Consider the following 26,957-nt stretch of genomic DNA (forward strand, 5'->3'; position numbering starts at 1 on the left):
GTCATATCTTGCACCAGAATAGTACTACCTTGTGTGCTAAAGTTTATTAGTCACTAAAAAACGAAACAAACTTTGTGTACTTACAAAGCAATACACGTATAGCAGTAATGCAATATATGGTGTACACAATTACAAAATTAAAAAAAAAACAACAAACAAAACCCTAAGTACAGGACTTCTGAATAAATGAGCTGAGATAAAAGATTTCAACACTTTTATTATAAATAATGAAAGATACCATATATGTGCTTCATATAAGGAATACAGTGTTTTCCTTTCCTAGCCAAGTATCATAGCTCGTACCATCAAACACTCATTTTCCTTGTCAGGCCTAGTAATTCTTCCATCCATTCTTCGTCCCTCCCTTTCAACTTAAATTCATTTGGTTCTAATTTAAAACTACCTAGTCAGGTGTGACTTAAGTGGGGCTCCACTTCCATGTGGATTTGCCTTGCATTCTGAAAGCAGCCTTCAGGCTTTTCACCTATGGTGCACAGACTCAACCCCTTAAAAGAGTTGTCATTTGCCTGCAGTCAGGAGAAGGAAAAAATAAAATCTACCAGAGACATGTTATGTTAAGAAGAAAAAACAAAAAGGAGCAAATTGGATGTTTTTGCCTATCTTCATTTTCTACTTCCTCAGATTTGCAAACCTATCACCTGTGGTGTATACTCGTCACTTAAATCCGTATTGCAGTTTCAACCCATTTTTCACTTACTATACATTTCTAAAATCCTCATACATATTACACAAGCTTTAAACAGTCAAACATCCCATAAATACACTCCCTAGTTTTCAGCTCACCTTAGAATTTCAGAATCTTGAATGGCAGCATTACAAGGTTACAGACTGCTGTCGGAAAATCCAGAGTTTCAACCTCTTGCCCAGTCCCCCTCCCACCCCTTTGCAGTAACTCACTGCACTGGTTCAAACTATCAGCATTTTTTCCCCATCTAGTTACCAATTTCTAATCTGGAGTAGATTGTTACTATGTGTCAGCTCTTCTTTGTTCTGCAGAAGTTAAATTACTTCTGCTTAGACTGCCATTGCTGTACATTTGTAAATAAGCCTCCTCCTAGATGGTAAAAAGGAAAAACACAAATGAATTGAAAGTTAGGATGTTGATGTCCAAACTAACAGCATTGAAAGAAAGATTTTTTTTTCATTGTTGTATAGAAAGCAGTTTGCAGAGATACAGCATTTGCTTGCATTTCTTTTCCTTGTCCCTTCCTGTTTTATAATATTGCACTTGTTCATCGTAGCTGTCAGAATATGTAGCCATTTTAGAACTGTTGGTAAGCCTTGAAGAAAACATCTTGCACCATTAAGATTGTGTAGCATCTACTTACTGCTTATGAAGGTATGTAGTGAAAAATCTTTCTCTCTGATGCATTTTGGCCTCTATGAAAAGGCTTATGAAGCAACAAAGGTTAAGGAACTGGTGAGTGTGATTTGTTGTGCAATGTGTACATTTCTATTAATAATCTATCTATTCTTCTAATTTGGTATAATGAATAAGGAATATATGGTTAGTGTGTTTGTTGTTTATCTTTTGTACATGAAGGTGTCTGCCCTTGCATAAAGTGACATCGGAGTATCATTGGTCAAGGCAATGGCTTTCAGTGTTTCTGCTTTGAAAGAAAATGATGGAAGCGGCAGTTGAATCTACAGATCATCGCTCTCTACCAGGCCAGGCTGCATTGTCAGGTGGACTGGATTTGCTTCTGGCTGGAAAGCTGCTTTGATGTCTAGTCCTTGGTCACAGAGAGCAGCGTATCGGCTGGCTGAGGGCCGCACCTTCTTTGGCTTGGTCTGCTGAGGGGGTTGTTGCCACTGAGCTATAGATTAAAAAGGAAAGAAAAAGTGTTAGCCTTCCTGAGCCATGCACCGAAGTGTGCCAGATGCTCAGTCAACCCTTTGTGAAGGAGATACTAATTTCTGAGAAGCAGAAAAGCATTATATCAAAGGTAATTTTGTTTAATTTCTTGGCATTGTTGTTTTGTTTTGTTTTTTTCTCAGCATCTAGTTTCACCTTCAAATGTGGTAAGTAAATACAACAGTCTGTGTTACTTTTGGCATTGTTTTCTACATTTCCTTGTGCCACTGGGAAGGGTGACAGCAAGGAGGTTGTTCTTGTGTAATCATATTACAGTAACAGGCCTGTTCTAGGGTTAGTTGTTGCATATAAAAGGAAATGATCTGGTTGCTGTTGCCACCTCTTGTAAGCTGAAGAATGCTGAGCCGAGTCTCTAATTCACAATTCCCACTTCCACCACCAGCCCAGAAACCATCCTTTATCAGTCTCTCCCTTTCCCCCTCCCCCTTAATCTTTGCTATGAGAAGACTGGTAAGAGATACTTCTTTAAGAAAACATTCACTATGTAAGACACTGCTTTGGAACAAACTGAGTAATTAAGCAGAAAGCCATAAAAACACCTACTGTACTTTTGGTAGCTGTCACAGGTGTATTACAGACTAATGTACAAAAGAATACAAAAGGTTAGGGAAGTGCCAGCAAAACAACAGTAATAATGATCCACAAAAATAATATAATCATGCCGTTATCTGTTGTTAATTAGCTATATTTAATGTACTAAGCAAAACCAGAAAGCATGCAAGCTTGTTTGGCTTTAGGTGTCTGAAAGATGGTAAAATATACTTTGACAGAGCATTTGTTGTCTTGAAGTGGATGTTTACTATTGAGGAGAAACTATAAACAAAAGAAAGAGAGACCAATGTAAACCATTCTGTAAACAACCCAAAACTTATAGAACTGTTGCTTTTGAGGGGATTAATATGATCACAAAAATTGAAGCCACTTACTATAAACATCCAACCTGGCAGTGCAAGACACAATCCCAGCCTCATTCTTAGCTGAAACAGTGTACCAGCCAGCATCCTCCTTTGTAGCTCCCTGAATAAGCAGGCAAATGTAGCCGTAGTTATCCTGGTGCATGCTAATCAAAAGAAAAGTAGAAAATTACTGTTTAAATCACAAACCAGTGTAGACTATCTTAAAATGGCATTATAAACAGACCCGATCTTAGTTACAGATTGATTATAGTCCAATTTTAATTAAAATTTTAATTAAAATGGAACTTCCTCTGAAATTAGCAAGTAGAAAATAAAGCCTTGCTTATGCTTGACGATTTGGCAGTTTAATATCCTGTATTGAAAACTAAGAAGAAAAAACATATGAAGTAACTTTTCTTTCACAATTATGGATTAAGACATCTGGAGTAGCAGGAACACCAGATCTTACCCAGACTTTTTGTGGAAAGGATAAAGAAACTCGAGGAAGATCTTAAAATATAAAATATCGAATCTTAGTTGCTTAACTGTGCAGCAGAATTATGAAGTGGTTTCTGCTGAAAAGCACATAGCATTCCTTTGGAACCTTGATTTTCACTAGCAAATTTCTGTAGCCTTGGTTCTGGAAGAGCAAAACTACTTCTCTCGCTTAGAGTGCAAAGGTAGTTGTGTAAGTCTAAAGATGGAAAACAAGTAATGTTTTATTTCTGGTTCAGCCACCAGGCTGGCTGCAAGTTTGAGTAAATGTCATAAATTATTACAATCACTAGTTAATATTTATGAGATGCCCTTTACACAAAGTGTTCATGTGACCTTTTAGGTTTTTATTTGTTTTACAGGATAAATCATCATTGAAATTACACATGGGGAGATTATTCTAAGTCAGTCTAACCTCACTCGGTCAGTGTTGTATGTGAGTGACTCATTCTCTTTCTTCCAAAATATCTGAGGAGATGGCTCCCCTGAGATTCGACACTCCAGTCGCACTGGGAATCCCTCAGTCACACCTGTGTTTTGTAGCTTCTCTATAAACACAGGTGCTTTTTGTACTTCCTTAGCTGTGAAAATAAAGATTGCAGTTATGTTGACATTTTCTATGAAAACATAGCCTTTCTTTCAGCAGTGTGCTAAAAAGAATCACGAAAGACCTAAGTGGCAGGAAACCTAAGCACTGTCTTCATTAATCACAAAGTTCAGTCCTGGTTCCTCTGAAGAAAACAGTCCCATCATTATTTTAATAGGGGGAAAAGTGAGTGCTAAAAAGCTGATTCTTCTCTAAAACAATTGAAATGTAGAGCATGACAACTAGATAAACTGGCTGCACTATGCTTGGTAAAACGTGCTCCTTCATATTCCACAAAAGTATGAACTTTTAACTGAAGAAGGAACTGCTCTACCAGAAGTCTGAAGTCTACCAGAAGACATTAGTCTGATGTGCTGTGAGATGCACAAACTGTATCCCACTGGTTGCCCAGGGGTAGGTGTGGGTCTGCACAGATTGTCATTACAAAGAAACATCCAGGGAAATAGTCTGGTTTGTGGCCTCAAGGCCAGCAGCCCCCTTTTATTAACTGTGTGCACAGATATTACATACCAGTCCACTTATGCCACAACACAACGTGAATAGGTCACCTATAAATATACCATACTTCTGTTACTGCCAGGTTTCTTTTTCTTACCCCCCACTCCTCAATGTGTCATTTGACATCACTCATGTTTTCTTTTTTTACGCTATCCTGGCAATGCTCAGTCTGAAAGCTTAGCATGAAGATGTTACCTGCAACAGTGAGCTCCAGGCTGAATGAATTTTCACCAGCTCGATTGCTGGCAATGCACGTGTAGATTCCAGCATCTCTGGATGTGACCGGTTCTATGATCAAGGAGTGCACCCCATTCTCTCGCACCAACATTTTGTGAGAGCTGTCAGGGCGAATTGGTCTGCCATTAAGTTGCCAGCTTAAGTCTGGAGTTGGTAATCCACTAACCTTGAGTGTAAAGAGAGTAGTGGGAAATTGTTTCAGCCACATGAAACACTAGAGGAGTCCTGACTTGTTACTTCAGGGAAGTTTGGTTTGGTTTGCTACTGCAAGTGTACCAAAAGATTTAAAGATCTAATTCTGTCCTGATTTACACACTGAGTCAGTTGCAGTCATTTACTTACTTTCTGGCCAACTCCCTGAATTCCATGATGTCTTACGGGTGCGACTGAAAAAAGATCAGTGTTTAGATAGGCTAGAAGCTAAATAACAATACGTTGCAAAACAAAAGGCAGGGTGACACCTTTTGTCTTTTTTATTGTTTGTTCTTCAGGTGGAATGAGAAGATACTCCTTTCTAGATTAACTTCTTGTTGGAAAACTTGCAGACAAAAAGATGTTAGCTGACTAACTACTGGCCTCCAAAGTTCCATTCCACTGAGGTGTGTGCCCCAGTGACAGCACCACCTGCACTAGTTAATGCTTGGTCTGTGTGAACAAGTCTTGTACTTTTGAAAGCCATGCCACTTGCTGTGGGGACTGCTTTAGAGCAAACAGCTTCTCCCAAATAGGTCAGCATAAAGTAAACAGAAGTCACCTAAGCCTGAATTATTTCTGCTCAGCAGAGTAATAAATCAGGTTTATACTGTTTGAAACTTTTAATGGGGGTTCAAAACTCAAGTAGTAAAAGGACTTAAAATGTAGAAACACATTGTCTTTATAGTGTGTGCTGCTTCCCTCCACACCCCAGCAGAGCTGCATTCTATAAATCAGTTTACTGTGAGCTCTTAAGATTTGCCCGAAGCACTTTCATTGGAGGGGAGGCAAACTTTTATTGTCCACTTACTCACTCATAAGCAATGAGATTAATTACCCTACTAACAGGGCCGAAACTGCCAATAGGCAAAATAGCTTTGAAAAGAAGCCAATGTGGTTTTTTGAGTCAGCTGATGTTATCAAAAGGCTGCTGCTACCCTTTGCATGACACTTGCCTTGCAGTCCATCCTGCATAGTTTTCCTTCTTGAACAGTCAGGTCTCCAGGAGCCTGCAGAAAATGAGGCCGGAAGAATCGTTCCTGAATTGGTTCATTTTCATCACCACTGTCCCTTGATCGAGATCGTGGTCTTAAAATAACATGAAATAAAGGTAAATTATTTTTTTTCTCTGCTAAATCAGAAGAACCATAATCACTTATAAGACTGGTTTGAATTTTAAACCACTTCTTTGACCTGTACCATAATCACCCCATATTTACACAAGTGCTCTGGTAGCAATTGGCCCAGATTGAGTTAATTATGACACTGCAGTTATTTAAGTACTTTCATTTAATTGACATGTTGTGACAAACTATGACCTATAAGACAATATTGCTACAGAATAATTGCTTGTAATATTAATTCATTTTATAAATTATAGTATTTTTGCTCAGTCTTTAAATCACTGAAATACAAATAAAACAAGTTGGCAGGCCGTGGCATGTAGCTTCAGTTCCCCATTTCTAGTGTCCTGTGTATTTAATCCCTTCACTGCTGCTGATTACACCAGAAAGTACATGGACTGTTCATTAATCACGGTTCCCTTTCAGAAAATAACAGTAGCTAAAACCTAACTCATCTCAATTGAGAAGAGACTTCTCACATCAGGCTTATCTTCTCTTGTTCTGCACTAGTGAAGACTGTACAGAAAATTCTGTGTATTAAGTTGCTGTGGATATATTTATTCCTCAGTTAACGTGGTTTTTTTATGAGATATTCTTGAATATTTTCAACTCCACCAAACTGTGGAGTTGAAACAATGAGAATTTCAATTGTGAGCAATAGGAAGAATAACTTTGGTTGCTGATTCTTTTTTATAAAGGTACCATAAACAGTTTGATAAGTAATAAAAAGGAAAGAAAAATAACTCCTGTCCCCATACACAGTATCAATCACCTTAAGCTTCGGTATCATTTAATCAATTTTCAGCATTGGCTATTCTTGCCCATTAATTTAATCCATCAAATCTTTTTCTATGGGGTTCCTCATTTAACTAGATTTTTGTTTCCATTGAAATTAGATTATTCCATTTGTGTGATTTAGTAGTCAAAGAATCTTGAAACAAAATTTTATATCCATTTTTGTCCTTGCCTAATCAGCTCCAGTGGGTTTCATTCTGAAGCCAGCTGCTGCCTACAGTAATGTCCTGTGTAAAGGAAGAGGAGCTACTCAAATATCCTCCAAAGACCACTTTTATCAATGACACATTACAGTGAAATTCTCTTTTCTGAATCCCGTATTCTGTTAACTCTTGCCAGTGTTTCTCTTTTGGCAGCTGTTTGCAGTGTCCATGCTGCAGTAAAGGTGCCTATATGCGTTTTCTACTGCCCAAGGGCATTTCTCTAGGTTAAAATAGTTCACAACAAAAGAGCTTAAAACCCTCAGTGGTTACACTTGGAAAACAAGATGCTGTACTACTGCATGGAAGATAAACACTCCAGCTGCACGCTCTGCTGAGGCTGCGGTTAATTAGAGTTGCTTGAGTTTGATTTATTTTGTCCTGCTCTGTTGTTGCCCTTTTCTCTGCTATTGCTCTGTTTGAATTGGCCAGGCATCACCTGTGCTACAGTAGTCTCTCTTATTAATAGTTAAATGTTGACTTTTTAATGATCACCACAGTTTTCCCACAGCTATAACTAAAGGCAAATGGAGGGGCTGCGGGGGTTGTCTAGATATCTGGTCCATACTGCTTAATAATGTAGGGCTGGATACTGAAATGGGAAACACAGACTGACATCCCTGCACACACTAAGAGCTTATGTAACTCTTCAGGTGCCTAAATCCATGTCTGAAGCACCTCACAGTTTTTGCCACTTGAACATGTCAAAAGCTCCTTTTCAGTAGCTCCAACACTGCAGCTCATAAGCAACTGAGCTTTAGTTGGTGAGCTCCTAATCAGTTTTGCAGACATAGATGCCTCATGCAGGTAGATGGGATGGAAGATGGAGAGCAACAAGGAAAAACTGTACTGATATTGTTTGGTAATAAGTTCTGCAAGACCAACTAGAAATGTGAATGTATCTAGTCAAGTGAGTGCTGCACAGTGCAAGCAACTTGTGCAAAATCTGCCTCCACATTATTGATAAGTATCCAACAAAGTACAAGTAACTGGTGTTTTGTAAGGTCTTGTGAGGCTGAGCCAAACAGGTGAACTGGCACCACAGGAGTGTGAAAGCTGCCATCTCATTGCTGCAGCTGCAGGAAAAGGCAGCACTGGTCAAAACTGGGAGGTGTGTGTGTGTGGTATTTATACTAAATAAAATGGAAAACAAAGAACATCTGACCACAGATGTTGCATTTCTTTTTACCTCTTTGTAAGTTTACCCTAAAATCACAGACTTTTTTTAAGCCTTTGCCTTGAGAGGTGAAACTAGGGTCATTTCAATTCTAAAACATTTTGTGGTTTTAAACAAATAATGAAATGACTAGAGCCAAGTGCTTCAGATGTCTAGGAATGACAAATTGCAACAGACTGGAATACTCTTGGATTCATTGTGGGCTCTTCAGAGTTGCAATGTGGACATCACATTGCACAGATTAGTTTCAGCAGAACTGACATCATATACTAAATGTGTCCAGGGAGACTCCACGGGTTGGTACGGCACAATGCACTGGGAATTTCAGTGAGCAAGAAGCTGAAAAAGACTTTATGACTGACCATATGGTAATGATCACTAATTTGGAATAAAGGAGATTAAATTCAAATTAATCCCCTAATTGAGAGCAGGATGCTAGGAATGTTTAGTTTATAAATATTCTTTAAATCTCATGCATTTTAAGATTACTTTCTCATGCATTTTAAGATTTATTTGGGACTCTGGCTGCCATGCTTAGGTGACACAGTTTGTTGAGCACTTTGTCATCTAAGGGACTGAGTCCAAGCTTTTGTGCACATCAGAAAATTCCAAAGTGGCCAGCCACATCAAGTGATGCTAAGAAAGTGATGTTTGTCAGCTAAGCAAATTTCAGAAAAATACGACAGGAGCGAAATAAAACCCCAGAGTTCTGCCAGAACACATTCTCTAAGAGATTAAGTATACTTCAAGAGAAAGCCTGTCAACAGTACAAGTCATAAAGTTCATTAAGCTAATAATTACACTTGTAATAAAGCAAGCAAACAAAAGATTTTGTTGCTCTCAAGCAGAAAAGCTTATAGAAATAATATTGTAATGCCATAGGAATATTACTTATCACAAGTCTATGGCAATAGATGTGACAAATATCACAGTATAAGGGGGAACACAGTAATTTGGGATATTACTTTAGAAAAGCCAATGGCAGGACTCTATCTTAGGAAGGTTTTATGTGCTCCCATTTCATCAGTCTTGGGTGAAGCCTCCATTGGGAGTAGTGAGAACTGTCACTAAACAGAGATTCTGTGCTGAATGCTTACAGAAGCTGCTCCTCCAGGGCAAAGATAATGGGATAAGCCCTTCACCTGGTAATTTTACAGGATATAAGAATCCCCAATAATTGCCCTAATTTGAATTAAACTAGTCTATGGAAATCCTTTATTTATAATTCATTACTCACTGGACACCCAACCCAAAGCAATAGCGGCTGCTTGAGTGCCTGTCTCCATTAGAAAATAGAATACCAGCCAGAAACGGCCTTGGACTTTGAATGCATTTGGAGAGATTGAAAAGAGCCTCCTCCATTATTACCTGAGGGTTCTGTCCAGCACAGAAAGAGAAACACACACATTTTGTCCTTCAGGAAGCTGCAGGAGTGGCAGCTGCTTGATGCTTTCACCCCTACCTACATTCCTGTCATCTTCGCTTTTAAAGGTCTTTCCCCTTCGTCACCCATGTGCACTGACTTACTCAGCTGAAATGTGATTCTTCACGGCAGCTTCTCCCTTCAGGGGTTAACACGGACTTTCCATTTTTACCCATTATCTGCAGGTGCCAAGTGCATTAGTGACTGGACAGGCTACACCAGATGGCCCCAGCCTTTTCTATGCTGTTCTCACAGTGCAGACCTGGCAGGATATTCCCCTCCAGAGGCACTCTGAGCTTTGGGCTTAACAGGCCTAAGGGTGACACATTGCAGAGGGAGCTGGTGGCCACCTCGGAGAAATGCTGGGAAATCCTTTTGGGGCTGCAGTTTGTTCCACGCAGGAATAAGTCTGACATGATCTTTTAAACAACCAGCCTCATGTCCTAATACTTTATAGCTACCAGTGGGGGGAAGAGAGCCTGTTTTGCATGCAGCAGTTCTACAGTACATACTAGTACCACTACTAACTGTTACAGAAATCCTTTCCTGGTTGTACACTGACTGTGTAATTACATGTACTTTGTATATTAGTTGGGCAATATTGAGATTCTATGGCTGCTGTAACCATTAGGCAAAGCACACGCCTCATTACAGCAGAATCCAGAAAGCAGAGCCCTCATACTCCCTTGAAAACAGTTCTGGTAACCAAAATGAATTTTTTTGTATCATCTAAAGCTATCTAAGCTGTGTTAAACAGCATCATAAATGCTTTGGATAAAGAAAAAAAAATTATTTGAAGGGAAAATTCCCTTCTAATGATCCAAAAACATAACCCAAAGCTTCATATATGAATAATTGTAAACTCACCAAAGATAAGTTTAATACTTTATTTATGACTCATAATTCCTTATAAGAACCTGAACTGAAATATGAAATACTGAAATACTAAAATATTTCTAATGTAAATCTAATAAGCCTCTTTGACATGCAGTTATTTCTGCTGTTTCTTTAAATGAATACTTACTAGAAGCTGCAGAAGATAGAGGTTCCTGGTAGAATTCTAATCAGGTAAAATACTTTAAAAAAGCCTAAGTGACAAGAGCCTTCCCAACAGCTGATAGTGTAATTTGAGATACAGAGTAACTAGTGAACACCACAAAGAAAGGAAGAGGAGACAGGGAAAATGAAAGATATTTAGAAGTCATGTCATTTCAGAGGTTGCTTATACTTCTGAACATGCAAGCTCTGCAGCAATTTTCAGACAGCAGAGGTCACATTTCTTCCTGAATGCCATGCTTTTAACACATTCTTTACCTTACCACAGATATTTTGCAAAATCCATATTATTAAAAGAAAAAAAAAAAGCATCAAATACCTTCTTATGTGAGGCTGACTTGAAGGTGACCAAGCACTGCGGCCTCTTTGATTTACAGCTTGAACCATCAGCCTGCCCGTGCAACTTACTCTGCCCTGTTAGGGTGATAGAGAGGAGCAACATTAAAAGACTTAAAATATGTAATAATAAATGTTCAACCTGATCTGTTCTTTTTTGCCTGCCCGTTTTATCAGGTTCCAATCTAACAGGGAACAGACTGGAATGACTGTGACTATAATACATTCATGGTTTACTGAAAAAGACTGTTAGTACCACTGGCAATCGAGTCCTTATTGACTATTATTGATGTGGGTGAGAGGTTTCTCTGTGTATGGGAAGTGGGAAGAACAGCAAGAAAAGTTCAAGGTCCTGAGAATGGCCCATGGTGAGTGTTGGTAGTTAACAACAGAGTTGCTGCCTCCAAAGGGGATTGATCTACTTGATCTGGTGGGCCCACAACTCAAAAAAACCCTCATTAATGTAAAAGCCAAAATGACAAGTACTTAACAGATCCTCTCTGCAGAGTGAACCTGGTTTGAGGAATTGCACTGAAAGGCACAGCTGTGCTCATGGACATTGGTGATAATTCAGGTTATTTTCAGTGAATGATAAATAAAACATGGCTCTGGTGTATTTGGTCCCCTTTTTTCTTTGTGTTTTAGAAGACAGGTTGTCCACCTCAAGCACTAGTCCTAACAGATTTGGGATGGGACTGCCTGGAGCCAGAACTGCCGATTTCAGGGCTCTGTGGATTTCACCCTGTAAGTGTAAAAGCATCTGGTGGTCCTAATAAATAACAGCTCTGCCCCCTGGGCTGGTAGCAGTAAGGCCACATCCACGTCAGCTCTGCAGTGTATTTCAGCTCTAAGCTGTGAGCTCCACGCTCAAGTCTGTCAGCATAAAAGTGACAAATATTTTTATCACAGTAATTGCAGGGTTGCAGATAGCAGTTCTTTAAGAACTGTCCAAAGCCCATCAAAAAACAATTTCACCAGGCTCACAAGCAGCCTTCAAATAGCAACAACTTTTGTGTCACTTCTGAACTGTTAGAAATGAAGTCTGTGTCCCATTTCTATTCCCATGACCCATTTAGTCTGCAAGAAAAATCCCCGCATTAAAATAAGCCATTGTGCAAGACCCACAGCAATTCCTTATGTAAAAGTGTTATTTTCCCCCTTATAAGACTATTAAAGACATCTGGAACAAATGAATTTCTATTTTGGGCACCACTGCATATTAATATTCTTCTGGCAGGTGATGAATACACATAGTTTGGGATCATTTCTGCATATCTCAATACAAGATGGTGTCACAAATGGAAACACAAAAGGCAATAAGGAATTTGGATAGGGAAGATTAAGCAGGAAGCCAAAGATTTTGGAAAAGTCCAAGGATGAAGAGGAAGGAAACAATGAGTGGGAAAATAATTAATGGGAAGATGTCCTAGAAACTAAGGGAACTCCAGCCCGAGGACTGTGGGTGTGTAGTGCAAAGAAGCAGAGTGGGATGAAAAGAACGAAGGTGAAAATAAGAGCTCTATGCGAGCCCATACAGTTCATGGAAAAAGCTCAGTTAAGGGATATGACCTCTAACTAAAGGCCTAAACCAGGCAAGGCATGTTTGTCTAGGCCCAGGGTCCATTTGCTCTGGATTAACTTCTACAGCAAATTTGACAACAAACCCCAGTGGTGTGTCAGAACTTTAATTCCAGCTCACTGCACTTTGTGCTGTGGGCAATGGGGCCTGCTGTGTTAACTACCATGGACGATCTCCAGGGTCTGTCAACAAGGCATTTTACACACATAAATCCTATTATGTTAGTCCAGGTCATGAGATGGCATGAACTGGCAGAGCTTCAATGAACTGAATCCTTTGCTTTAATAAAACCCATTTCTATCAGCTGAGAACATGTCTTTTGCTTTAGAGTTTGGTGATTCCAATAGCAATGACCAAAACACAGCAACAGCCTAGCAAATATCGACCAGTCCATCAGAGTTCTGATGTGAGCTCCCTTACATTTACATACTTTGCTTTCCTAAGGAAAGGTTGCCAAATTTGCCTAAGTTTGTGATAGCTTTGAGACATGGACAACTTTCCATTAGAATTGAGAAGGCTTTGCCAAAATTATTTCCACTCAGGATGACTTAAAAGAATTGGAATCCAGATCTTTGAGTGTGAAAGGCCAGTACATTAAGTCACAGCCCTTCTTTGCCTCCATTGTACTGTTAAATGCATAGTAAAAAGCAAGCAAATAGTGGAAGAGATAAGTATGTTTGCTTGGGAATTACACTGTAAAAAAAAGAATAGAATGGGCTTGGTGAAACACAGATGTTTTGTTTAGGGGAGCCAGAGAAGGATGCTTCTGGTTCTTCTCCAAAGAGGGGAAAAAAGCACAAGCACAGAATTTTGTCATTTAACAAAGTTGCTTTTTCAAGCCCCAATCTGGGAAGCACACAAACCCAGCTCATTTTAGTACATCCAAAAACCACTAACAAAGTAGCGCCATCAATGACCAGAACTGGTAACCTGGGTCACTGTTGTGTCATTGAATGAGCATTATCCAGAACAACAAATGCTCAAAAATAGGCCATAAATATTCAGGGACAGAGTACAGTGCCCAAACACAAAAGCAGTTTGTTCACCAAGTTCTCCAAGACTTTGGATCACACAGTAACACTACACAGTGAAACTCTGTGCATGCACTGAGACAACACTTAGAGGAAGATGAACAGGAACCACTTCTTACCTTGAGCACGCATATATTTTTAAACCTGTTGTGAAATTTCACAATTTATATGGTACCAAGTATTGTAACAATGTCGTCTATGTGTAAAAGCTCCCAGCTTGAACAATTCCATGGCCTTATGCTATTGCATTAGTATTTTTTTTACTTATATATGTAGAAATAATAATTAAACTACCTATATTAAAGCACTGCATTTTGTAGAATCTACCCAAAAGCTGCTCTCTGTGTGTTGCTCATGTGTACAGTCCCTTATATTCACAAGCCCTTTGCAGTATGAGTAGGACTGACAAGCTGCAGAGTGAGACAAAAAAGGCAGCGTCATGCTAAGTAACCTAGCAACGTGCATAACAGAGCACAACACTCCTGCTTAGATTAAACTCTGTCTCAGTGATACAGTTTGTTATTCTGCAGTGTGATTCCGCCTGCAGGCCTAGTCTTGGCACGATATTTCAAACTACAGAGGAAAATAATTCATTACATCCCAAAAGTTATGTTACTGCTTTGGTTTCTCACATGCAACTCTCCCCTTAATTTGCTGTGGTGTAGAAAAAGTGGATTGAAAAAGCTCCTTCAATAGGATGAGTGACCTGTAAGTTTGGCTATGTCTAATGAACTAGTGGGTTCTGCTGTTTACCTCAGCTCTTGGATTAAATCTGCAAAGAAAAAATGGCATTGCTAAACCAGTAACACTCTGTGTTTCAGAAAAGCACTGTTTAAGATCGACACAGGACACCATTCTGCTACATAATAGTGCTAGATGTTTTTTGCCTTACAGACTTGCAATCTGCCTAATGTAAGCATGTTGAGGTGTGATATACTCCCACTCACTTCAAAAAATTGGCCTCAGTCAGTGAGTAGGGTCAAGAAAAGAAAGTTAAATGACTGGACTGGGTTACTTCTGCTGGTAAACTGGATTTTTTTCTCCCTTTATATTTATGTGCTATCCATGCTCAGTTAGAATACCGAGATGTTATCAGCTGAAACAACTAGTGGAAGAGTAATTAAAAAATGACACCCCTCCCCCCTGAAACCTCAAACCATAGGAAAAAAACTGCTGTTGAGTTGCTAATCTCTTGGAGATAGAAGGGTCCCACCCTACTGATGCAAGATGAAAACAGAAATCTAACTTGCATACCTTATGGTGACTTCATTATTTAATTAAATCATGCATATGCGAGATGAGATAGTTTTCTGAAGATTTATGTCCAGAAGGATGTTTGCTCTGGAGCCAAACCTTCATTTACCTGTGGGTTAGCAGCCATAATAGTGTAATTCCCATCATCATCCAGGGTGGAGGCTGCAGTATGCAGTGAGCAAGTTCCATCAGGTTCTCTTTGAATTCGGTAGTGATCACTTCGTTTAGAAATTTGCTTCCCATCTTTAAACCAATAAATCTGCAGGAAAAAACACAAAGCACAGCTGGTAAGAGGTGGGTGCTCATTGTCACAATTTCTCAATTAATAGCACTGAAGAATTTTAGAATTTAGAACTCCTGAAAAACTATCTTGTAAGTAGTAAAAGAAAACTGCTTTGATCAGCTCCTCATTCCATGAGCCATTTTCACTAACAGTTACAAGATGATTAGTGGACCAAAGAGAAACAACAGCCTGAACATTTTCCAACAAAATGTACAGGTGCATAAGGGCTGAACATTTCAAGAACTGAAACTAAAGGTCATTACAAAGAAAAGATTACTAATTTCAGAGATTACTAATTTTACATTTATTTTGCTTAAATCTGAAGAAGTTGCAGAAAGAACTCGAGAATGCTTTTGCTCTCTTTTCAGGAAATAAAAACACAAATAAAAAAACCAAGATAATGATAGGCTTAATTAATTCAATGATGAATAAAATGAGGCCGTGATCTCACTGTTGAAACACCCATTTTTGTCTCGTATCCATTATGCTGACTGGACTGGACCAAAATGCCAGAGGGGATAGAGCTGCTCCCGCTGGCAGTGAGCAGCTCAGTGTGTGGAGGGGCCAGCTCAATGTAATGACATGATTGAAACTAACAATGTCACCCCAGTGTGACAGGCCAGCTACACAAGTGGACAGCTTTGCAAAGTAATAGGAAATTCTTCAAAGCAAACCAGCACATCGACATCCGTTAATAACTGCATGCCAACACCAGCACAGTTCCAAGCTGCACAGAACAGTTACACTGGCTATCAAACACAGGGCTTTTCCAGTCCTTTTGATACATAATTTTATTCTCTGGCTGACCCAAGATATACTTTCAATAAGCCAAAAAAATGATCTATGCAGGATACTGTCTTACAGTAATCCATGAATTATACAATAAAAAAATGTATTTTTAGTGCCTCAAACTTGAAGGGAAAAAAAAATGACCTAGCTCTTAGGATTTTTTTAAAGTATTATAATAATAATGTAAAATCCCAAACTGATATCTGCTGGAATCAAAAGTAAATATTGTGTATGCATGAACACACAGAGGAATATCTGAAAAATGTTATACTAGGAACGCTCTACTCAGCCGCCCAAACCCATATTTAAGTAGAACATTATTTACTTGTCATTTCTGAAATGTGTACTACACCATAACATCAGTTGTGTTCAGCATTTGAGACACTTGTGCAGATGCCTACACCATTTGCACAAGGCCAACTCATTCAAAGTATAACTGTATTTGTCCTGGTCCTGCTGGGACTATTTAGCATGAGGAAAACACACACATTTTGCTCAGTCTCATTCTTGGAGTGGGAATTTAGGTCTTAAGAGTGAGGAAAGGGTGCTGGCTCTCTAGTAAGAAATGAAGTGACAAAGCAAAGTGTAATTCCATTCCTGATAGAGTTTAATCTGCTGGGTTCTTCATATATGCCAACATTTCAAAGCTTGAAATTCACTCACTTGGGGGAAAGTTAAGGGTATACTTTTGAATTTCACAAAAAGCAATGGAGATTTTTTTTGAGAAAATGAGTGGAAATTTTCCTTAAAAATTTATTACTGCGTATGATTTATATATTAACAAGCATTATGTGTAAGTTGAAATGATTTCATTTCCTCAATAGCTGGTTATGCTTGTTTCCCATTTTGTCTGTCAGCAGCCTTGCAGAGACTCTGTGGTCCTAACAAAAGATTTAGTCATGTCTTCTTGTCTGCTGACAGAGCACTTACTGGAGATGCAAGAGATATTTGATCACTTATATACACATGCTAATGGGTGCTAAAACAACATAGCTGCAAAAAATGAGTTTTAACTTGCATGCTTTACATGTGTCATAATGTTGCTTGGAAATCTACTGCATTAAGTAGTAACTATTTAATAACAGTACACTTATCAGAAATATCAGGAGACATGCATGGAAATACACACAAATATTAACTGAACCAGCTATCCAAACATCATGTATATGTTGTCCAAAACTTATTTCAACTAAGTTTAAAAGCACTGGCATCCCATATGAGCAGTAAATTCTTAATATTACCTTTATCTGACATGGAGTTAATAAGTAAAACACTACCATTGCAGGAGACAATGGCCCTTGCAGTGAAATATTTTCTTTCTAGGATAACTTTTAATAAATGTACCATTAAACTACGTAAGCACTGAACACTGCATGTGGATTGCTTTTATTTGCACCAGATTTTCAGAAACCAGTGTGTAATGACTAGGAATACAATGGGATACACAGTACAAAGAGGGGTTTGATCTTGGGCAGCACAGGCATTTTTAATCACCAAGAATTATATTCAGCCATGTGAAGAGTGAGGAGTATGAGATTTATGTAACATTTGTGTCTCAATTAACCTCCTGTACGGCATTGTCCTAATTTTGAGGAGAAATAATCCCTTAAAAATAAGTATTCCTTAGTCCCTCCTGTAGCACCACAGGTTTCTCATTTTGATGAGAAAATAGTGTTACATTACACCAAAGGTTATAACAAAAAGTAGACTCAGATTTAAAAAGTCATATATATGAAGACAGAATTTGCACATCAGTATTCAATTTACATGGCATGTTCAGGGGAAAAAATAATCAAGCCAATAACCCTGCTCAGAAAAATCCCTTGTAATGAATGCCAGATTTAAGAAACACTACAGTCCTTTACAAAGCCATTCCTTGGCAGACCTGACAGAATACTTAGAAGGGAGGAGCTTCAAGTTAGTAAATTATTTCCAGCTTTTCATTTGCCAAAGTAAAAAATTTATTCACGAGCAACACTTCCAGCTTCAACAAATGACAGCAGAAGGGCAGCTCTCAGCCACTGAGCTTTTCAAAATTGCTGTCTTGGCATGCTCTGGCAGATGAGGGGGAGATACAGCCTCGGACATTTGCGAAGCCCAGCTAACAAGTAGCCATACAACAGGACTGATATTGGTTCCATCCCAAGCAACTTAACAAATTACACAAAGCATCTGCGAGTGAGTGGAACAAAGGGCCATAGTTCCAGGTGCAAGAGCAAATCACTTCTTAATGTGCACACTTTGACACTGCAGGAAAACAGACCATCGGCTGTGAATCACAGGGCACTCACATCAGATGCTCCTCTGTAAGGGCATGCTTTATGGGAAGTATTAAGAATGCAGTTTATTGGCTGTGCAATCCTTATTGCCCCAGTGAGGGAAAGGAGATATCCTCTTTCATCTGTCTTAAATCAGACAGAGAAACTACACCTTAATTGGAAACTGGAAATTAGGGAATGGTGAAGTTGACTAAGGCTGACTCATAATAGGTCACCTAGCAACGTAGTCATAAGCCTCAGGCAGAAAGAGTATCTCTGCACACACTGCACTTCTGTCAGCAACAGACCCATTTGTCTTCCACCCTTGTTCAGCACAACAGACTCTTACCTATGGTCATCTCAGAAGGAATGCTAGACATGAAAAGTTTGGTTTCAGTCAGACTGGGCTTATCTTCTCACTGTGTGTCCTGTTTGAAGCAGGAGTGCTTTTTTGATATCAGTATACCGATCAACCCCACTTACTTTGCAGTGGTTCACATCATGTTGTGCTCTTGGAGCATAGAACTGGATTCCTTTCAGATGAAACTAAGCCAGAAAATGTGCTCCAAGAACTCATCTAATGTGCTGCATCTGCTTCAGTCTGTGGGACGAGATTAGAGCTAGCCTGGAGTAAAACCTTCTGAAATGTGTGCAGGGATAGATTCTCATTCTAGAGATTTGCTTCTTCTGGTCTGCACTCCTTGCCGATGTAAATGTAACCCTAGTTCTCTGTTGTTCTTTCTCTGCTACCTCATAAAGTCCTTTTATTTTTAATTAACAGCTTGTACAGTATCATACATGTATACCACTGGGCATGTAAAGTCACTTGCATTTATCTCTGTTTGAAATCCTAAGTACCTGTAAAACTTAAACTAGATGAGAGATTTGGATGTGAGTGCTTCTGTGCAGATCTTATGTAACAGATAGGGCATCTCTGACCTTGTCTAAGAAGACAAGAGCCCCTATCCATGAGAGGTCTCTGTAAGAGCTGTGAGGACCTCACAGAGAAGACACTGGCTTTGGCAAGGGAGGTGAAGAAGCTGCTGCCGTTTGCTGGCTGCATAATGAGTCAGTTGATTGCCAAGCAATTTCTGAAATGGTTGTATACAACCTACCCAAGGAAGGCACTCTTCCAGACTACTGACATCACGCAACTGGTACTTTTATATTTGCTACAAGGAAATGCTTCCCAAGCCCAACCCTCCCTCTGAAGTTCATCATTAAAACCTCACCATCATGTCTCATCTTGCTGTTGGCATATATGGGAGCTTATGGTATTTTATTACGCCTTCTTTTAAATTCCAGTAAAATCTAGTCTTGTTAGTGTGTGTAGATGCTGAAGAATGAGAGATACCATGCTGGCTTCTGAACTAGAACCCACATATTTTTATATTAGCATGTTGCCATGCCTGAACTAATTACCCATGCCAGCAAGATGAAGTGGCTTTTGGGACTCCTGTGCCAGCTCACATGGCACTTTCTAGCATTGCACTGCATTCTGTGCTACAAATGTACCCTGGAGGTAACTTTGAAAATGAAAGAAGCATTACTTCCAGGTAAAATAATTGAGAAGTCTCAGGAGGGAGTAACTGAGAGCAGAAGCCTCATAGTAGCATTTTTTACTAGATTTTGACTAAGTAACTCCAGTTATGCCAAAAGATTAGGCAGTTTATGCCAGATAGGAGTCTTTCTTGTCAAGTGTGAGTATCTCCTGTTCCTGTAAGATACAGCCCATAGAGTCCAGAACCTGATGGTATAGTACCAACACAGAACTCTTCAGAGAAATTCTAGAAACATTTACCATCTTTTCTTACCTTTGGCTTTGGATTTCCTGCCACTCTGCACATAAATGTGACTGGCATTCCCTCAAAGATTTTGTAGTGCTTCAGCTTTATCTCAAAATACGGTGACATACTGTTATCAATGGATTCATCTCCATGTTGCACTTCATCATCTGATTCTTCCACAGGAGATCTCTCCAGCCTGTATTCAATTTCACTGATCAACCTTTGCTCAAAGCTGGAGACTTTATATTCCTGCCAAAGGAGAGGTAGATATTAGTGTCCAGCTTCAACACATTGTTCAGGAAGATATGTTCTTAATGTTTGGATTTTTTTATTTTACTGATATTTAACAATCCATTAAGTTTTTACATATAAAAGGAAACTGTATCTTGTTGAAGAAAAACACTATAATCCATGTCTCCAATAACTTCCCTATGAAACAATCGAGACATCTGGTATGAGGCAAAAACTGTATTTCATGTTGTCTTAAGGTCTAATTTATAAGGGAAAGAAAGTCATTGGTTGCTTTCTTTCCATTTTTTAAAAAATCCTGTAAGAATAAAAGTATTCTGAGGCAGTTCATAAAGACAAAAGAAACACACTAATATTTCCTTGAGGGTACAGACAGATTTAGGGTGGGTTTTGTTTCCAGATGGCTAGAAGACCATATGGTTTACATCTGCTATTTGCATAGAACTGTACCAGAGGCTGAACCAGAAGGATAAAATTATTTTGTTTACAGTTGCCTGTAAAAGTGAGGGGAAAAAGTAAGGGAAAATGGCAACGGTGGGAGTCCATGATAGTTGTTTCCTTTTACTGCTGTTGCTATGGTCCCCTTTGTGTGGGACCCTTCTTTAAAACCAAAATTTATCGTAACAGTATTGAAAATACAACAAGAAGAGCAGAAACACTACCACTTATTTGAATTTGTTATGATTTCCTGATATACACTTGAATTTGCTTTCTTGAACTGTCTACTTTGCAGTACAGAATTCCTGCTTGAAATCCTAGAGATGACAGTGAAAATGTCAGAATGTAAAATACCTCAGACGCAGGAAAAAAAAAAATTAGTCAATGCTCTTCTCAGCCAGCAGAAATTCAGACACTCTTTCAAATTACCTTTGGCCATTGTCTCTGACCCTTATTGTATTTAAGACAGAACATGCACCTCATGCAAAGCCATCCTTTCACATCCCCATCCTCTGTCACTCCCTCTGGTCTGAGAATGATGTGACATCTTTCTAGCATTGGTTACATAATAATCATAACCCTCGATAATTGTAAAAAATGGAAGAGCAGAGAAATACCTTGTAAACTGCAGATAGTTTTAAAATTTCTTTGTTTCCTGAAGTGTACCATAAAAGTAAACCATGAAGTACATGACACAGTTAGTATCATTTCAGTGTATGTTAATGTTACAGCACAAAGATAGTGGAGCACATGATGATTGCTGTTAAACTGTCTGCACTCACACAGGCTTCTAGAACAACTTGAACATCCTCATAAAGGGAGTACAGCCCAATTCTCCACAGTTATTAATGCTAGAGGATCTCTTGTTATTAACCAAGAACAGTAGAATGGAAAAAGTAGAGAAAAAAAATAATAGACAAAAAAACAAGACCGAAAAAGGTGGAAATGTTAACCTTTTGAATATCCACAGGACTCACTACAGAAGCACCAACAGAGCGAGCTTCCTGCAAGGGTAGAAAAAAAGATCAAGAGGCAGAAAGAAGACCAAGAAATGTCCATGACAGTTCCTCAGAGTTTTTATCAAGAGCATGTACTTTGTGTGGCACCATAAGCAAACGAATGCTACACATTTCTGAACAGCAGCTCTGGCATCTGAACAATGGAGAGTGTACCATGGAGAGGTACCTGGCCTTTCAAGCTGACTTTCTGTTGTGGTTTTGGTCTGCACCCAAAGAGTGCCTATTACACAAATAACAAGAAGATAGTTTCAAGATAGTAGATGTATTCTTGCCTTGAGAGACTTAAAGGTTAGGACAGAATAGGATAAACGGAGGAGTTTAAAGCAGAGAGCAGACATTTGAGAAGTCTCAACCTTATAGAAAAACTAAGCAATAGGCATGTGATCCTCCAGTTTACTTCACTAATACATGACTTCTGTAATCAATAACCATCCTATCTTGTGTATATTTATTGTCTTCTGTAGGACTTTAATGACAATCATAGTTTGTAAAGAAGAAAAAATAATTTTTTTTCCTATGAAACTGTAGAGTTATGTGACACCTGTATAGCAGGATCTTCTTCTGGTTCCTGTATATTGAAGACAGTTGCAGCGCTGTCTGCTCCCAGCAATCGACGAGCCATTTTTTCCTCATATGTTAATCTCTGAAAAGAAATAAAAAGGAGATGAGGGGGAGAGAAAAGAAAGAAAAATTATTATTTCTCCAACTACAATGCAGTACACAGTCAACAATGCTTAAAGTAATGTTTAATAAAAGAGAGCAGGGATACGTTTCTAACAGCAATTTTCTACCACAGTTTGTAATGCATTTTTTTAGTATTACAAGTGGCTCTTTTGGATTAAGCAACCCTTGCTCTGACTCTGCCATTTGTTTCCATCCTTGTGCCAGGAACTTGGGTAGGAATGAGCAATAGGAACTGCTTAAATCAGCATGGCCATCAGAAGAGGGCATATCAAATCATCCCAAATCTTACTCCTAGTCATTCTGCTCAGTTTTTACATTAGAAGCACAAGGCAGAAAACTCTGCCAAAAATGATAAGGAGATTCTACTCTACTTGAATATTTTGTCAAAAATACAGAAAAATGTATTCTTTAAGATTTTAAAATTTCCATTTCTTGTTACTCTTTCTGAAATTGAAGAGACAGCTTATAAAAGACAATTTACACTCAGAAGATAAAACGAGGTAGAGGAAAACCTTAATGTATAATTAAATTATTTCATTATTAGTTTTCTGGGCATATCCCACATGTCTGCATTCAAGAATGCATTTCAGACACTTTCTTACAAATCAACTTTGCAAAAAAATCCAAGTTTATGCAAGACAAACTCATTTCACGGTGAAACACCTCATTTAAAGAGAAAAATGAATGAAGAATGGAAATTGTAAACATTACATCTACTTCATGCTTGCATTTTTAAAAAAGCTCAATTTTTTTTTTTAATATGTCATATTGCAGCTAAACCAGCAGGCTGAAACTCATGACAACTAGGTACCAGTGTAGACTTGGTTACAAGCGTCTAAGAAAATCATGAACTTTTCTTCACTTATCTTTCTTCTGCAGTCACTCCAAGTGCCCACAGCCATGATTACACATACAGAATTTGCCCATGATAGGAATCTGCAAGGAAAAGCCTCTAGGCAAGCACCAAATCAGAATTTATTTAGTTCAAGCTCCCACATCATCTGACCACAGTTAGTCACTTTTTTTTTTTTTTTTTTTTTTTTTTTTTTTTTTTTTTTTTTTTTTACCTTGGGCCATGTGGGCATTCTCAGGACATTCCATTCATTTGCCCAGGCCAAACATCTCCCTCACTTTCCAAAATAGGCATTGACAGTCATTTGCAGCCCACCTCCTTGGAAAAAATAGGAACTAATACACTATGACAGTGATTTTGCTCAACTGCTATAGAAAACTGCCGAACACTGTGCAGTCAGTGGAGAAAGGTAACAGAAGCCGCAGTCACTCTGAACATTCTCCCTACTTCACTCTATTGACCTTACTAAGAACCGAAATCGAGCAACTGATGATTGATAGTCTGACTCCGTGGGCTTTCTTGAACTACACCACCACAGTTCACAGCTCAGACCTAGTAGCAAACTTAGTAAACTTCTGGGCATCGTCCTGAGAAATGTAAAATTTCACTTCCTTTCAAAGTGACACAAAGGCATCCCAAGGTATTCAGATGTTTCTTAAAATATTTTATTGGCAAAAGAGGGATGACAGTTTACATTTTTAAAATTACTTTCCTCTTACAAGAAATTCCTACTTCAAAGATAGTGTCTTAATAACTGCAAAAAAATCCTTAGGAAAGTTGCTTCTCATCAACTCTGAGCAGGAAGAATTTGGTATTTTATCTTTTAAGTGTATCTTAAGCGCACAAAAATGCACAGAGATCTTTGTGGCTGTGCATCTACACTGTTTGATATGCTCATTTTACCTCAATTCTTGACTCCTCAAGCAGGTCATTAACTCTTGAGTCTGCAAGTTAGTACTATGGGTTATTTCTATTCTACTGGGCAAAATTGTGTTGGTCAAAAGAAGCCCCCCAACTGCAGAATCTAATGATGCCTGATTCCTACTGGGTTGTTTCTCACGATGAACTGCCTTGTCATCCTCCGATGTCCAGTTACCACCTATTGCTTCCCCCATTGTCCAGTGGCTGGGCACAAGGTAGAATGAGCCTGGGCTGAACAAGAGCTATGCATATTCATCCACTCAGTGATGAACAATCGAAAGCAAATGGCCCTTAAGGCTCAAAAAGTCCTGGAGGTACAGACTGTGCAGGCTTCTTATGCAAATTCACCACTTTTGAGACCTCCATGGCTTTGTTAAGTCCTAGTAAAGTTGTCAAACAGGAGAAGGCATGATAGAACAAAATGTACACTATCATTCCTTTTGGAAATGCAGTTTTGAAAATTCAATTAAAAATTATAAATACACAAAAAGCAATCTACAACAATTATTTTATATGCAGCATATCTCAGAAACTACCTGAGATGCCCACTCCCACCCACTCCCATTCCCCAGGGTATTTTATGTTTTTATACCGGTTGCCCGTTGTTCAAAAGGTCTTCTTTAAAGCGAAGTTTTCTCTCCAGATCCTGAATTACAGCATCTTTTGACCCTTGAATCTCTTCATCTGATGCTATCCTAGCAGTTCTGCCTGTTTTCTTAGGAAATCCCCTGCAAAATAGTTCAAAAAAAATCATGAGCTTTCCTGAAGTAATTAGCATTTAGGAATTTACCTGGAATCACTGCCATTAATGAAGAAAACAACATTGCTTCTTTGAAACTAGAGGTCTGACATCTTTCTTACTATGCTGTCCCTACTAACTCACACCACTGATTAAATGGTTCGTTTAGGGACAAAGTTGAAACTATGCTTTATTTGTGCTTTAGTTAAAATAGCCCTCAGGATCTCTTGGCAATGGCTGTAAACACCATACACTCAGAGATGAAACTGATGAGCAGTGGCAATAAAACAAAATGAGAGGAAACATGAAAGAGAAAGCATGACTAGATAAATGGGGATGGAAGATAAGCTAGGTTCCTATGAAGTACCAGATGAATAAAGATCAGGAAGATGTAAGACAAGGCAGTTAATTATTAATTTCTTATGTTATTTATTAACTAATTCCCTGTAACAACTTTGCAATACACACTGCAAAACTTCATGTTTATTCTTCATATCTCTGTGAACACATACCCATAAGGCAACATGTCAATGTTGTTGCTCAGAGAAGAGCCATTCACAGAGTCTGGGTTACACTGGCAAAAAGAAAAATCATCCCTGTTAAGCAATTTTCAGCAGCAGGATTTCCCAGTGGAATAGCAACCGTTTAGCAGTTCACATTCACAGGGCTAATTTATTCCTCTTACCAGCCTACAAGTTAGGATTGCACTTTCAGCAACTCTCACTCCCGTTTTCTTAAATGGTACAGGAAATTATATTTTTCCAGACTGCACTAATATTTAACACTTTTCAGTAATGTTATGATGGTTTTATTGCTGGAAATGCCCAGCATGAGTGGTTTCTACTGGAGATCAGCTGTTTTTAACACAGTTGTGAAGAAATCAGCATTGCTATCATATTTGAAACTTGTAGCACACCTCATTTCTCCAGTGAAGTCCCACATGACCGTTTAAAACACTCATACTGGTTCAATATTAGTTTACAGGGTTTTTATACCTTCGTTAAGTAAATAGGGCTCATCCCATTACATGGAAATGACACGGAAAACATGGAATTGAATCAGATAAATAGACAAACTCAGATGACAGAGATGGAAAAAAAATCAGACTAGCATGTAATTGGTAAATTTATTTCCAATACACAACTTAGTAATTTAATTACCAGTACCAAAATTCTAAACAAGAATCATACAGAGATAACAAATTTTCTTGGGTGTTATTCAATTCTATGTTTCTATGGTTAGAGAAACTTCATCCTTCAGCAAGTGTTTTCAATGGTAATTTCTAGCATTAGAAAAAAATACATATATACTGTCAAAAGCCAAAAAGGAATTAAGTGAATAGACAGAGAGGACAATAGCTGGAAACATTCCTGAAACATTTCATATTCTGTTGCTGTAAGCAAATGCAAAATGTGAAAACTGTGAAGTTCTTGTAAAATGAACTGCATTTTTGCATTAAATCACAGCAGAAGAGCAGACATTTGCATAATTTCACATAGAGACAGAGAACTGCATCCCTTGCCCTAGACATATTAATCTGTTAGCTGGTGATCACCAAGTAGAATAATTCCCTCAGCTTTCAGCTGGGAGTCTTCTCAGTCACAAAAAAAGCAAGTCTCCTCCACTCTGTTTGGGGGAAGAGATAGAAAATCTATCCCATCTACAGGGAGACAAGAGAGTGCTGAGGAAGGAATAAGGTCTATTTTAGAAAGAGATGCTTTTGCAACTCCAGAAATTTGGTACAGTAAAAGCAAAGGAAGATATGGAAGGAAAATGGACAGGAGAAGGTGGGAAGAGGGGATCAGGAGGGAATGTCCCTCAGGAAGGCTCAACCATCCGCTGGAAGGCTAGTGGACAGGTGGCATCTGTTTCTTCCTTTACAGATTTTCCCTTCACCTCCCAGCCCTTAATTATCTAGGCCAGCATTGCCAAATTTGGTCACTTTTTAGACTGACCTCTCCCCCCTCAAAATTTAAAAACCCCAAACAAACAACACCACCACCAACACCCAAACAAAACAAAACAAAAATGTCCCAAGCCAAACCCAACCCAAAAATTGGCCAACTTCAAGGAAGCAAATTTCAAGTTTGGCTTCACCTTTGGCTTTATCCTGTGCCAGCTTTTAACGGAGACATGTATC

The 26,957-nt window shown here is 38.7% G+C and overlaps 1 protein-coding gene and 1 long non-coding RNA gene across 8 annotated transcripts in view; one reads left to right on the forward strand and one right to left on the reverse strand.

Annotated features, from left to right (window-relative positions):
• Nucleotides 1–19: 19 nt before the first annotated feature.
• The window catches only part of PALLD (palladin, cytoskeletal associated protein), a 194,085-nt gene continuing 167,147 nt past the window's right edge, over nt 20–26,957 (reverse strand). For 6 of the 7 annotated variants that reach the window (XM_032108126.1, XM_032108123.1, XM_032108124.1 and 3 more), the window contains 11 exons: nt 24,671–24,806; nt 22,162–22,263; nt 21,555–21,605; nt 19,942–20,163; nt 14,907–15,056; nt 10,917–11,011; nt 5,779–5,911; nt 4,589–4,796; nt 3,704–3,869; nt 2,824–2,957; nt 20–1,838 (listed from right to left, as the gene is read on the reverse strand). In XM_032108126.1, the coding sequence (XP_031964017.1) occupies nt 1,666–1,838; nt 2,824–2,957; nt 3,704–3,869; nt 4,589–4,796; nt 5,779–5,911; nt 10,917–11,011; nt 14,907–15,056; nt 19,942–20,163; nt 21,555–21,605; nt 22,162–22,263; nt 24,671–24,806 (1,570 nt within the window). In that variant the 3' untranslated portion in view covers nt 20–1,665. The remainder of the gene's footprint in view (nt 1,839–2,823; nt 2,958–3,703; nt 3,870–4,588; nt 4,797–5,778; nt 5,912–10,916; nt 11,012–14,906; nt 15,057–19,941; nt 20,164–21,554; nt 21,606–22,161; nt 22,264–24,670; nt 24,807–26,957) is intronic. The other variant, XM_032108125.1, reaches the window with a different exon arrangement.
• On the forward strand, nt 1,838–3,901 carry LOC116443728. Its single transcript, XR_004240040.1, has 2 exons — nt 1,838–1,967; nt 3,651–3,901. It is a non-coding gene; the product is annotated as an uncharacterized LOC116443728 (long non-coding RNA).

Source organism: Corvus moneduloides, chromosome 5 (assembly GCF_009650955.1).
Source record: "Corvus moneduloides isolate bCorMon1 chromosome 5, bCorMon1.pri, whole genome shotgun sequence".
Taxonomy (NCBI): Eukaryota; Metazoa; Chordata; class Aves; order Passeriformes; family Corvidae; genus Corvus; species Corvus moneduloides.